The following is a 13,917-nucleotide window of genomic DNA, read 5'->3' on the forward strand; positions in this document are numbered from 1 at the left end:
TAAATATGTTTTAGTTATTTATTATTATTTATTAATTTCATAATCAAGTAATTATTACTTAAAAGCTTAAACAAAAATTTAGTTATTAATTAAACTTTTGCCCAAAAAGGTAATCAAGTAATTAATTTAATTTTAAGAAATGAAATATGGAAGGTAACAAACTAAAATATATGCGGTATAAATCTTTTTTCAAATAAATGCTAACAAACAAAAAAAGTAAATACAGTATAAATTTTTTTAAGTACAATATATAAGGTGAAGATTTGAGCACATGACCTCTTGATCGGATAGATGCTAATTACTGTTAAACTATGCTCGGGTTAGTAGATATATTTTTAATTTCCAAAATTGTTGTCACCCTCCCAAATAATATAAATATAAGCATTTTTTCCTAGATCACTAATAAATAATATTATCTCCAAAAAATATATAATTTAAAACTTTAGCGAATTATCAGTCGCCAGCGTTATTAAACTAAAATTTTGAAATAAAACTATAAACCCGAAAATGGGTGCAAAATGAAAATTGACTTTTTTTTCCTTCTTCATTAATTTATAAATTAAAAAAACTGCAAAGGTATAAATTAAAATTTTGAAATAAGAAAGGAGACTATCAATTTATCTAAAAGGGGACTGGAGAGACCGGTAGAACATTTCCGATCGTCACCGGCGGGTTATGAGGCGGTTTCTCTCGGTTCCGACTTCGACAACGGCACAGGAAAGCAGGGCAATTCTGGTGGCGGCGGTGCGATCAAATATTCAACGGCGAAGTTCCTCTGTTTGAGATCTACAACACTACGATCCCTTAACTTCTTCGAAACCTAAATTTTGTAACTCCAATATCCAAATTTACATCTCAAGAATTGCAGTTTTCTATGGCCATAAAGGCGCCAAACGTTTCCATCTCCATATCCATCCCTATATCTAATCTCCTTAATCTCCAAATTTCTCCCAGAAACCAGAACAGAGCTTCCCTCCATCATTCTCTGGACCTTCACACTGAATTTTCTACAAACAATGGCGGCAAAGTCACTGATCGGATCGGTGACGAAGTTACCTCTTCTGTTACTTGCCTGTATAGCAATTTTAGCACCATTGGCGACGGCTCACGCGGCGGCTGCGGCGGCGCCGAGGGCTGGGGAGGAGTCCGATGCGTTCCTAACAGAGAAGTTCTCTTTCATCCGCTGCGTATCGTTCCTCTCCGAGTCGACGAAATGTGTGATAGATGTGATTGTGAATGGTGGTGCTCCTCACCGTTCTTGCTGCAACGCCATTTCTAAGCTCAACGACTGCTCCTCATTTCTTCTCAAAGGCATTTCCTCCGCAGAAATGAGTTTGATTAAGAACGATTGCGCTTCCTGGGGTATTACAATTCCTTAGACAAAATTCCCTTCCGTTGGATGATAATAAATAAGAAATTTAGGATACAGGGGAGTGGATTTTTCTTTGGTTAATCAGAGAAGTTGTTGGTTGAAAAGTCAAATCTACCTTATCATTTTCTTGTGATATCTTATCTCTATATTATATTATATTTGCGATCTTGAATTTTGGATCCATATGTGATGTATCTCTCTGTTTATACTTTTATAAAGCTTAAATTCAATGTTGTGTAACCATTCAAATCTTCAGGTCTAGTGATTGTATTCAAATTTCAAACCGAGCGTCTGTCTGTTTCTTGAGGTTGCTGTTGCTGGCTTGTGCGAGTCAGATTCTTCTTTCAAATTCAAATATTAGACCAGTCCAATTTTAGTTCCGTGCTGTGTGTTTGATCTCTGTTTGCGATCAGAACTGCTCGGCACCGTCTTTTCTCCAACATCAGACATGGCCGGAACTAACCCTACCGGCAGCGTCCAAGACGTGGCTTCTAAAGGGGAAGTGCCGGAGAGATATATCCATAAAGAATGCGATCGGGGAGCTCTAGATGCTCCATTAATGGAAGCTCCTGTGATTGATATCGGTCTCCTCTCGTCTCCATCCAATACCGGACCGGAACTGGAGAAACTCCGACATGGACTTCACTCTTGGGGCTGCTTTCAGGTTTGATTTCTGTAGAATTTGCTCTCTTAAACCCTAGATCGGGGGTGCGGGGGGTTAGGAATTTCTTTAAACCCTAATTTCAATTGACTCTGCATATCGATCCCATAAAACGTTCGGAGATCGTAAATAGCCTGAAAATACGCCCGGATTTTGATTGCTTAATGTTTTGAAAACTTGATCGGAAGTTTTCTGGTGTTCTTTCAGGCAATAAATCATGGAATGTCACCTGAATTTCTGGAAGAAGTGCGCCAAGTAGCGAAACTGTTCTTCGCTCTTCCAATGGAAGACAAACTGAAACATTCCCGAGAAGAAGATAAGATGGAAGGATATGGCAACGACATGATTTTCTCCAACCAACAAATTCTCGATTGGACTGATCGTTTATACCTCACTGTATGTCCAGAAGAAAGCCGCCGTTTCAAGTACTGGCCAACAAATCCTGAAAGATTCAGGTACTTTCCCAATCTTCTTAATTCCCTCAACAATTTTTATATGTGTTTTGGTTTATGGGTAGTAAACAAGAGTCTGCAGAAGCTGTTGGTTCTGAAACATGTTTCGGATCGAACAAGTGAATGATGAATATGATGTTGTGATGAAAATTTCAGGGAAGTTCTTCACGAGTACACTGCAAATGTGAAGCTTTTAAGTGAGAAAATCCTCAAGGCCATGGCAAGGTCACTGGATTTAGATGAGAATAGCTTTCTCAACCAGTATGGGAAGCGAGTTCAACTCGACGCACGGTTCAACTTCTACCTGCGATGTCGAAATCCCAATCTCGTTCTTGGTGTCAAGCCACATGCTGATGGATCAGCAATCACCATTTTGTTGCAGGACAAAGAAGTAGAAGGTCTTCAGTTCTTGAAAGGCAATGAGTGGTGGAACGCGCCGATCATCCCTGATGCGCTTCTCGTCAACGTCGGGGATCAAGGAGAGGTAATCTGATCTGAACTTGAAAGAAAACAATGCACATTGTAGCAGTGAGTTGAGTTGGATAATGAAATGAATTTGGTGATGAAATTTTGCAGATAACAAGTAATGGGATATTCAAGAGTAGAGTTCATAGGGTGTTGACAAACTCAGAGAGGGAGAGGATTTCTTTGGCTGTGTTTTACCTTCCAGATCCACAGAAAGAAATTGAACCACTTGAGAAGCTCATCAATGAAACTCACCCAAGGTTGTACAGAACTGTGAAGAATTTTGTCGGCCTTTTTTTCCAGTACTACCAGCAGGGCCAGAGACCAAGGGAGGCTGCAAAAATCTAAATTTGTCTTGTTTGCTTTTTTTTTTTCCGTTCAACAACAGGCCAAGGTTCGAACTATTTGATCGAAAATATACGTTAGTTGAACTTTTTGGTCGAACATATACGCTTTTTAACTAATTGAACAGCTCAATTGGTTATCTTGTTTGCATCTTATGAAAACTTCTCTCTCTTTTTTCAAATATTACACTACAAGTAAATAAGATTAGAGGAGATTAGGCATTAAGAAAATATTGGTTACAAACTTTTTGAAATTGGATACTGAATCTAGATTTAGATTAGTGCAGTAATTTTACTTTTTGTTTGATTTACTCATTGTAGCAATGTAAAAACTTTTAAAAATTACAAAATTTATCTTATCGTCCAATTAACATGTTTTTTAATATAACACGTAAAGATAGGGTTTCGAATCGGTGATCTTTTGATCATGATATATAACTTAATTATTTGAGTAATATGTTTAGCTCAATGATAATTGACACCTATCTCTTGTCAAAAAGTTTTGAGTTCGAATCTTATCCCCATTTATTGTACTCATAAAAATTAATAGCAGAGCTTACTGAACATTTGAAACATACCATTATAGTCAAAGGGGTAAAAGACTTTGGTTCTTTATTAGTCAATTTATAATTCCTAAGCTTGAGTTGGAAAATGAACCCCTGAGCTTAGCACAAAATAAACGTAGAAGATAAAGACAGCCATGGATATACATGGATTGTACCACAAAACAAACAGCCTTATAAGACAAAATTCCAACTTAGAATAATACGAAATACCAGTCGTCTGAAATCTTTTCACCTTCCCCTGCAAACAAAACATTTGTTTACCATTTTAAAAAAGAAAAAACAAAAACACACATTCGAATCTACTAGTTTAGTTTCCATGGCGTTTCTAAATAATCTCTGTACATCTTAGGAAGCCCTCAAACATGGCCGAATTACCAGATTACTTCCACACAAAAACCTTCCAACAAAAACTTCTCATCAACGGCGGCGACACGCCGGAGAGTTACATTTACAAAGACGGCTATGGCGGCGGAGATTCCAACAATAACCCACTTCCCTTGGCGGAGATTCCGGTCGTTGACCTTGCACAACTCTCGTCGTCGCCGCCCAGCACGGCGGCGTTAGAGGACCTCCGGTTGGCTCTCACTTCGTGGGGCTGTTTTCAGGTCTCTGTTCTCAATGGATCCATTCGAGGATTTTACTAAATTTTTTAATCTGAATTTTGTACGAACCAAATCGTTGACTAATCTTCCATGAACTTGCAGGCCATTAATCACAGCATTTCCAGTTCGTTTCTAAACAAGATTCATCAAATAAGCAACCAATTTTTTTCACTGCCTATGGAAGAGAAGAACAAATGTTGCAGAGAACTTTATGGGCTTGAAGGATATGGAACTGATATGGTTTTCTCAGAGCAACAAATTCTTGATTGGACCGATCGGTTATATCTCAAAGTAAATCCAGAAGATGAGAGACAGCTCAAATATTGGCCGCAGAATCCTCAATCATTCAGGCCAGTTTCCTTGCTTCTCCTCTTTATCCAAATGAACCATTTAAAATTGAGCATTAAATTAAAAGCTTACCCATTTGTTCCTACAGGGAAGATCTACACGAGTTCACAATCAAATTAAAGCAGATAATTGAAACAGTACTGATGGCCATGGCAAGATCCATAAACGTGGAGGCGAATAGCTTTACAGAGCAAGTGGGGAAGCGTCCAGAGTTGTTCACGAGATTCAATTTCTATCCGCCATGTTCGAGGCCGGATCTTGTTCTTGGGCTCAAAGAACACTCAGATGGGTCTGCCATCACCATTGTTTTACTGGACAGAGAAGTCGAAGGTCTCCAATGGCGGAAGGACGACCAGTGGTTCAGAGTCCCTGTTCCTGCCATGGCCGATTCTCTTCTAATCAATATTGGGGAACAAGCCGAGGTACTGACTGCACTACTTTTCACTTCGTATGAAAATTTTTGGGTCTGCCCCTGATCACTGGTTCTGTGATGTGTGTGCAGATTATGAGCAATGGGGTGTTCAAGAGTGCTGTTCATCGGGCCGTGACGAACTCGGAGAAGCAGAGGATTTCGGTGGCATGCTTCTGCTGCCCAGAAAAGGATAGAGAGATCGAGCCAATCGAGGGGCTGATCGACGAGAGGAGGCCGAGATTGTATAGAAATGTGAAGAACTATGTGGGTTCATATTTCCAAGACTACCAGAAGGGACAGAGACCAGTTGATAAATTGAAGATTTAGAATCCTCTACTTTTCTAAGTAGTGTGTTTCATGGTGTTGTAAAACAGAATGCAATGCAAGTAGTTTCTGTGAAAAGTTTGAATTTTGATACTTTCGAATTTAAATAAAAAATTTCCCAAATTTTCAAGCAAAGAGGGATTATTCAGAATGGAAGTCGCATTCAGAAACAGGGAAAAGAGGGTAACAATAATAGCCAGTTCTCAATTGGGAAAAAAGAGAATAATATCGCAGTCTCATTTCTCAAGATTGACCAATGTCTTTTTTCTTCTTCTTCTTCTTCTTCATCATCATCATCTCATCATCATCTCATCATCAACTGATGAAAAGGTAAAACGCTCTGCCACTTGAAACTACAAGTTTCTCGAAAGGTAATCAAAAGCTACAGACTCGAAACGCATATAATATGAAGTCTAAAAAAGCATCGAAAATTTCGCAGAGAAGAGGAGAGGTTATGTCAATGAACGGAGAGAATGCAATGGCACAAAGATTCCTCTTGCTTTTTTTTAGATCTTGAAAAGAAGCCCACCGTGGCTGGCGAAGAAAGGAGCGAACACGAGGGACTCCACAGCCATCAACTTGATCAGAATGTTGAGAGATGGTCCGGATGTATCCTTGAGCGGGTCTCCGATGGTGTCCCCGATAACAGCTGCTTTGTGAGGATCCGATCCTTTCGGCCCGAGGGTTCTTGCATGCTCAGAGGCACCGGCCTGTCCACAATGATCAATACCAACTTGCTATTATTACATCTGATACCGAAAAATCTTTACAACATTGTAAAGATGATTATTAGATTTCAACATACCTCGATGTACTTCTTGGCGTTATCCCACGCACCTCCGGTGTTGGATGCAGAGATGGCAATCTACGGTTTACCCAACATGAACATATTCAGTTAGATGGGGGGTATTATTATTATAAGGTTCTTGTAAAAAATTCAACTTCTAACTAGTAGTTCCAGGCATCAGCCCATCTCTTACCTGCACACCAGAAACAAGAGAGCCAGCAAGGACGCCAGAAAGAGTTTCGACACCGAATAGGATACCGACAATTAGTGGCGTCAACATGACAAGGGCACCAGGTGGGATCATCTCCTTGATAGAAGCATCAGTTGAGATCTTGACACATGTAGCATAGTCGGGCTTGGCAGTACCCTCCATGAGACCTGGGATGGTGTTGAATTGCCTTCGCACCTCCTCAACCATCTTTAGGGCTGCACTCCCGACACTCTTCATTGTCATGGCAGAAAACCAATAAGGGAGCATAGCGCCCACGATCAAGCCAATGAAAACTTTGGGAGTCAAGACGTCAACGGCATTGACACCAGCACGGCTGACGAAGGCACCAAAGAGAGCAAGCGACACAAGAGCAGCTGAACCAATAGCGAAACCCTGAAAAAGCAAAAACAGAATCAATTTTTTGACAGAGAGATGAGCAAAGAGTTGTTTGGAAGCTTGGAGGCGGAGCAGGGTCTTCTGGACACTCTACGGAGACCAAGACCAAAGCCAATAAGGAAATGGTCCAGGCAGTAGGATTGAGACATAAAAGAATTGAAAAAAATATATACCTTTCCAATGGCAGCGGTGGTGTTTCCTGCAGCATCAAGGGCATCGGTTCTCTCCCGAATTCTGTGGCTCATGCCTGCCATCTCAGCAATACCTCCAGCATTGTCACTGATTGGGCCGTATGCATCAATGGCCAAACCAGTAGCAATTGTACTTAACATTCCAAGGGCAGCTACAGCAATACCGTACATTGCAGCAAAGGTGAAACTCACAAAAATGCTAACTGCAATTGCAAAAATAGGGATAATGACAGATTTATATCCCAAGGCCAACCCAAAGATGACATTTGTAGCAGCTCCAGTTCGGCAAGAATCAGCAACATCTTGCACAGGGCTGAAAAACCATACAAAGATGTGATCAGATCTCAATTTTTATTTCATAGATTGAATCATTTAGAATTAACTAGGTAAGTGCCAGTAAATCAGTTACCTGTATGCATTGCTCGTATAATACTCTGTCACAAATCCAATAATAAGCCCAGCCCAGAGACCAACAGCAACACATAAGAACAGTTTCCTGAATGCCAAATACTAGCTGGTGAATCAAACCGCTACTGATAATGAAAATAAATTATGACAGTTATTCAAGAAGCACTAACCAGTTCGTCACATCTTTTTGAGTTCCAAAATTGAAAATGGTGAATGTTGATGGAACAGAAATCCAAGTTACAATTGCAACCCCAAAGGTCATTAGAACAGTGGAAATTATGAGCTGCTTCTTCAATGCTGGCTCAATTTCCTTAACAGCCTTGATCTCAAAGAAATCAGTAGCAAATAAGGTCGTGAGCAGGCAAACAAGGATACCCACAGAACTGACGATGAGAGGATAGAGCATTGGGGTCAACTCGTGGTTGTTGCCAAAAGAAGATATAGAAGCGACGACAAGGGCAGCACAGGATGATTCAGCATATGAACCAAAAAGATCAGATCCCATACCGGCTATATCTCCAACATTATCACCGACATTATCAGCAATCACCTGTCAAAACAGTTAAGTGATTTGATTAAGGGACAAAAGTATCAGAACAAAATAAACTAAGAAAATATAGGATCATTACAGCTGGGTTTCTTGGGTCATCCTCAGGAATGTTCCTTTCCACCTTGCCCACAAGGTCAGCACCAACATCAGCGGCCTTAGTGTAGATACCTCCACCAACTCTGCCAAAGAGAGCCATAGAAGATCCACCAAGACCATAACCAGTGATAGACTCAAAGAGACCACCCCAATCATCACCATAGTACAATTTAAAGAGGTTAATGGCGATGAACAAAACCAAGAGACCATTGGCAGCTAGGAGGAAGCCCATGACAGCACCAGACCTAAAAGCAGTGATAAATGCCTTTCCAACACCTTTTCTTGCCTCCAAGGTGGTTCTCGCATTTGCATATGTAGCAATTTTCATTCCAAGGAAACCAGAAACCACTGATGTGAAAGCACCAAGTAAAAATGATATAGTGCTGAATATAGCTGTCGCCAGAGCTGGTTTACAAGTCTTTGATTTGTCATATGAGCAAGGCTGAGGCTTGGTACTAAAACTCTCCACGGAGCCAAGGAATAGGAAAATCAAGACCGCAAAAGCCACCATAAATATGCCAACATACTTATACTCCGTGAAAAGGAAGGAGGTTGCTCCTAATACATCAAAGAGTTAAAATAGTTAGAAGCAGCTCCATCAGAAAAGCAATTATTACACAAGGCTTCATTTTATGAATAAATGGATGTGAAAAGACAACAATCAGCCCAATCAACTATTGAAGATCAGAGCCAACAACTATATGATGTTAAAGAACAAATATTCTGATAAATCTTACACCATTCATTTTCCTACATATTTTACAGAGTGGAGAAAATAATACTTTTTACCTTTTTTCACTGCATATATATATATATATATATATATATATATATATATATATATATATATATATATATTCACATAAGAGTTTCAGTTTTTGGAAGACAACGCCTTTGATAAAAGGAATTCATAAATGTCAAAGGGCAAAAAATGTTTCCAAAAGACACCAACTTAGAAACTTATAAACGTCCCAAAAAAATTTTCAACACCGAATATTTGTATGCATATTGTTCTGGCACAGATATATATGAAAAAAAAAACAAGTACATAAATATCACAAAGAACAAACAACACTCTAACGTAGAATCTGATGCAAAGAAAGAGGAATCGGAAGAAATGCCGATTAGATTAGCTCTAGATGCGATGATGCAACTCTATCCTATGACCAAAATATATACTACAAACCCAAATGGATAAAAACGAGGCTGATTTAATGGAATAAGTTCCAAGAAATCTGTTAATGCGTCATTCTCAGTTATTTAATAAACTGAAATTAATTCAATCATCACTTTCAAGATCTCTTCATAAATTCACGAATTCATGGTTTCTTTGAAAGATGCCAGACTACACGATGCAGGGGGAGAACTCAAAAGATCACAATCCTCTCTACCCCCTAAAATTTGCTAAACTAATAAACGACAAATAGTCAGACACGATAAACCAATCACATCAAATACGTATTTGGTAATTAATTATTGCGTAACGTATTTTATGAAAATGCGGTATGACCAGAGACCAACTTTCTCATGCTATTTGATGTAATAACCCGAACGTAATAGCATAAAAATAACAAGCTCGGCCTGTAAATGCATGGAACGACAAGACCAAATGTAACATCCACATATCTACTACACACGATGCCAGGGTAAAAACAACAAAATCAGGAAGTTACCATAGAAGAACCCAAAGTCGATGCTTCCATGTAACAAAACAAAAAATTACTCCATGAAAGAGAAAAAAACAAATCTAAGAATCACAAATCTGAGAATCCAGCACCAGATCTAGCAATAATTGAGTAGAAAACCCGATAATCCGAAAGCGAAAGAGAAGAGAAGAGGAGGGAGGCGATTAGGTTACCCTCGGAGATAGCGTTCTGAATTTCGGCACACTTGATGACGACGTTGTGGTCATTAACGCCCTCCTCTTCCTCAATAAGGTAGTCGGAGTAGCCATTCTTAGCGGCGGCAGCGGCGGAGTTGTTATGGGCGGAATCCCGGGCAGGGGAGAGCTTGACTTGCGAAACGTAGTACCACTGCAGCAAGGAGAAGACGATTCCGATGACGGAACAAACCGGAATCAGAATCTCAGCCCCGAGATCTGGAAGAATGGTGACGCCCATGGCGGAAACGCACGGAAACGAACCCCCGAAAAAGAAAAAAGAAGAAAAAAGAAAAAAAAAAAAAGAAGGGAAACGAGGGTTTTGGTGGGGGTGGTCGCAGTGAACGAAGAATTGAGGAGGCTGAGGTGGTTTCAATGGCTGGGAACTCTCATTTATATTATAAACTCTAGAGAGAGAGAGAGGAGAGAGAGGGGATAGGGTGTGTGTGTGGGAGATGGACGGGAGGTTGGGGCGCGTGGCTGGATTCATGAGCTTTGTTTGGGTGAGATTATTTTCCTACTCCTGAAATTCGTCCTTAACCCGATTAAGTTAATCTCGGTTACGATTCTCCCTCTCTCTCTTTTCCGTTTTTACCCTCTTGTTCTATTTTTAGTTTTTCCTTCTCCCACTCTATTTTCATCCCCTCTCGTTCTAGCCAAACACTCCCCTCTCTCTCTCTCTCGCTAAATTCCAATTCTATTAACAATCGCCCACTGAATTCTTAATATTTACTTTATCTTGCCATCCACTTGACAAAAAACTATCTTAATTTCGTTTTTTTCAAAACCAATTATTCTTCCAAGCTTGTAAGAATCATATTGAATTCCGAAACAACTAATTAAATTCCACAATTTGATAAATTTAAGAGTGTAATTGCAACTATTTATAGTATATAAATTGTTTAGTGTTTAATTTTTATGATTTGAGTGGGTTTTTCGGTCTTAGAGAATGTTTATTTTAGTATATCAATGTTAGCTTTTTATTATTTGTTTTATCTTCTAATATCCACTAACCACATTTTTGTCGGAGCTAAACAATGTGGCACCAACACATGGTCATATTCAGCATATTAATACACACGTAAAAATCTAAATCAACGTACACTAGATTAAAATAATTATTTTTTTTGAAATACAATAATTAGAATAGATATTTTCAAGAAAGAAAGAAAAAAGATATTTCTAAGTTTTTTCTTGGAGTGGCAATGACGTAATTTAGGAAAGCAGGGGCCAGGGGGGCAGATGCAAAATTAAAAAGAAATAAATTAAAATGGAGAAAATTTAAGAAAATGAACGAGAAAAAGAGGGATGCTTTTTCCAACGGCCATGGAGATGAGATTGGGGGAGATGATCCGGACAAGACAAGCCACGAAACGACAGCGTTTCGGAACAACCATTTTTAATGATGTTAACTGTTACCTGACCTTCTCTTTCCTTAAATTGGAAGCCTTCTCTCGCTCTCCTCCGCCGTTGTTCCTAATTTTCTCACTCTTTTAATTTTATTATTATTTTTCATTTTCATTTTATTATCGTGGCAGTGACGTGGCAAGGGTTCTTCGGATAACAACTGTCAAGATAGAACCCATCACTGAGAGAGCGTAAACTTAACGCATCCTATATCCGAATCAGCTTTTCTTTACCTTTCTCCTCTCTCTCTCTCTCTCTCTCTAAATATATTCTCTTTCTATTCTCTAATCTTCATTTACACTAAATTATATCATATCATATCCGTTTATTAGTCCCTCTCTTTCATTTCAAAATTGTTTGGAGTAAAATTACATAATTTGGTTCAAATCAAATATGTCGAAATTGGACATCCGACCATTATTTTTACTACTCTCAACTAAATCATTTGTAATCATCGGAATGTGGTGAGGTGTTCGACGCAGAGTTCGAATTCAAATCTTATATTAATAATTTAGAATTACCATCGTAAATAAATTTTGTTTTTTTATTCTAACTTTTTTTTTTTGGGCTTTTAGAATGGACATGAGAACAAAGGAGGGAGAATCTCATTCATTAAAGTAATTTCCACTCTCCAAGAATAAGAGACTTCATTCGATTTCTTTGCCTTCCCATCCTTATCAAGATAGTTATTAGAACTAACTCACATTAATTAGAATATTAGTTACCAAGAATAATAATGTATTAAGCATCCTGAGAATATTAATTAGAATTAAATTACTTCTTTCATCTTTATTAAATCTATTAATATCGTCATCGGGTAATTCTATTTTTACGATATTTTCTTGATCAAACTATTAAGATATAAATAATTCAAGGATGCTATTTCGTCAAATTGGCACATGAAATAAATATATCTTACCTTTATTTTATTTTTTTTCTTATGTCTTTGTTGGAAAAGAGTAGTTTCGATGTATAGAGATAATTGAAAATACACATACAGAAAATGTGAGCTTTTATATATTTCATAGAGGTAATATCTTCAATTAATTTGTTTATTTAGCTTATCTTTTGGGACCTAACAAAAGTTACAAAAAATAAAATAAAATAATAACCACTTTTCAATTTTATAAACAAAATCGGGTTCAACCCATGCGAAAGAAAGCAAATATATCTGATTATAAGTATTGATATACCAATATATACTTGATATGGATGTTGATATACCAACAGTATCCTTGATATATTACTTCTTTTTACTATATACAGTTTCCATTATCGAATTCAGTTGTTTTATTAACAGATTTTAAAGAAAATACGTCTTTTACAACTTATATATTTATCTTCTAGTTTGAGATTTGATAGATGTGTTCATAATTTAAAGTAGAATTCTTAGATGTATACTAAGAAATAATTAATACCATTGAACGGAAAATCTAATTCTCAATCTAGATAAGGAATATTGCCTACTTCCCCTTCATTCTACACACCAACTCTTATTTTCCATATTATATTATTTGCAAAAATTTCCTTTTATGCAAGCATAAAAATAGTAGAAGGATGGGTGCATAGACTATTTAATATGAAATCGACGAGTATTAATCATATAAAAAAAATTTGCGACGTATTATCATACTCAAATCTTCAAATGTCAAAGCTAATAAGAATCGTGTAATTTTAGCCTCTTGATATGTTATCAACATGATTATATCACTATGCATGTTTTTTTCTTAATTTAAATAATTATAATTTGTACGTATCCTTTTAATCTAGTAAAATGAATTTACATCTCTCTCAAAAATAATTAAATTAAAACATGTTTTTAGGTCAAATAATTAGATGTGACCAATAAGAAATAAGTATAGAATTAAAACTTTTTCTTTATGCGAACGCTTTGATTAACCAAAAGCGCCAAATTTTTTTTTTTTGAAATAAATTGGATTACCCAAAACATTAATACCAGAAATTTGGTAAGATGTATTAAATAAATTAATATCGTTCATGCACGAACCAGATAATTTGACTAAAATATGCAACATATATTTATTGAATAATGCAGTGCATGTAACTAATAAGACAAAAATAAATATACAAATAAGTAATAAATACCATAATTTCTTTTGTCGAGCCCTTTTGGGAATGTAAAAAATATTTTGCCGTAATATTGTTTGCATGTAATTAATTTGGGTTAGTGATTTATTTAGTTTTAAAAAAACACCAGGACTCATTTGAAAGAAAAAAAAATTAAATTTATCTCGTATTTTATCAATCTATTTTTTTAGTTCAATAATTACGGGGTAGATCAAATATTTCATTTTTAAAGATAGTGATACGTGATTTGTACAATAAATGTAATTATGTTTGAATTTACTTATAATCTAATTTCTAATTGCATGTTATTTCTTTGTTATTGTCGATCTCGAATTTTTAAATTTTTATTAATATAACA

At 37.1% G+C, this 13,917-nt stretch overlaps 4 protein-coding genes across 4 annotated transcripts; 3 read left to right on the top strand and 1 right to left on the bottom strand.

Moving 5' to 3' along the window:
- Nucleotides 1-1,001: 1,001 nt before the first annotated feature.
- Nucleotides 1,002-1,766, top strand: LOC148210576 (uncharacterized). Its single transcript, XM_088124821.1, has 2 exons — nt 1,002-1,362; nt 1,629-1,766. The coding sequence occupies exons 1-2, from the start codon at nt 1,017-1,019 to the stop codon at nt 1,676-1,678; spliced, it is 396 nt and encodes a 131-aa protein (XP_087980947.1). The 5' UTR covers nt 1,002-1,016; the 3' UTR covers nt 1,679-1,766.
- LOC111006992 (protein LATERAL BRANCHING OXIDOREDUCTASE 1) lies at nt 1,535-3,445 on the top strand. Its single transcript, XM_022279119.2, has 4 exons — nt 1,535-2,036; nt 2,241-2,488; nt 2,642-2,969; nt 3,062-3,445. The coding sequence occupies exons 1-4, from the start codon at nt 1,821-1,823 to the stop codon at nt 3,296-3,298; spliced, it is 1,029 nt and encodes a 342-aa protein (XP_022134811.2). The 5' UTR covers nt 1,535-1,820; the 3' UTR covers nt 3,299-3,445.
- Nucleotides 3,446-3,883: 438 nt separating this feature from the next.
- Nucleotides 3,884-5,561, top strand: LOC148210577 (protein LATERAL BRANCHING OXIDOREDUCTASE 1-like). Its single transcript, XM_088124820.1, has 4 exons — nt 3,884-4,465; nt 4,565-4,812; nt 4,899-5,232; nt 5,313-5,561. The coding sequence occupies exons 1-4, from the start codon at nt 4,223-4,225 to the stop codon at nt 5,547-5,549; spliced, it is 1,062 nt and encodes a 353-aa protein (XP_087980946.1). The 5' UTR covers nt 3,884-4,222; the 3' UTR covers nt 5,550-5,561.
- Nucleotides 5,562-5,730: 169 nt separating this feature from the next.
- On the bottom strand, nt 5,731-10,444 carry LOC111007149 (pyrophosphate-energized vacuolar membrane proton pump). The gene is made up of 8 exons (XM_022279379.2): nt 10,044-10,444; nt 8,169-8,743; nt 7,710-8,089; nt 7,541-7,627; nt 7,114-7,444; nt 6,527-6,937; nt 6,352-6,411; nt 5,731-6,256 (listed from the first exon to the last, which is right to left on the bottom strand). Exons 1-8 carry the CDS (start codon nt 10,303-10,305, stop codon nt 6,053-6,055), a joined length of 2,310 nt encoding a protein of 769 aa, XP_022135071.1. The 5' UTR covers nt 10,306-10,444; the 3' UTR covers nt 5,731-6,052.
- Between the last annotated feature and the right edge of the window lie 3,473 nt (nt 10,445-13,917).

Source organism: Momordica charantia, assembly GCF_013281855.1.
Source record: "Momordica charantia cultivar OHB3-1 chromosome 6 unlocalized genomic scaffold, Mcharantia_2.0 BLBB01000006.1, whole genome shotgun sequence".
Classification (NCBI taxonomy): Eukaryota; Viridiplantae; Streptophyta; class Magnoliopsida; order Cucurbitales; family Cucurbitaceae; genus Momordica; species Momordica charantia.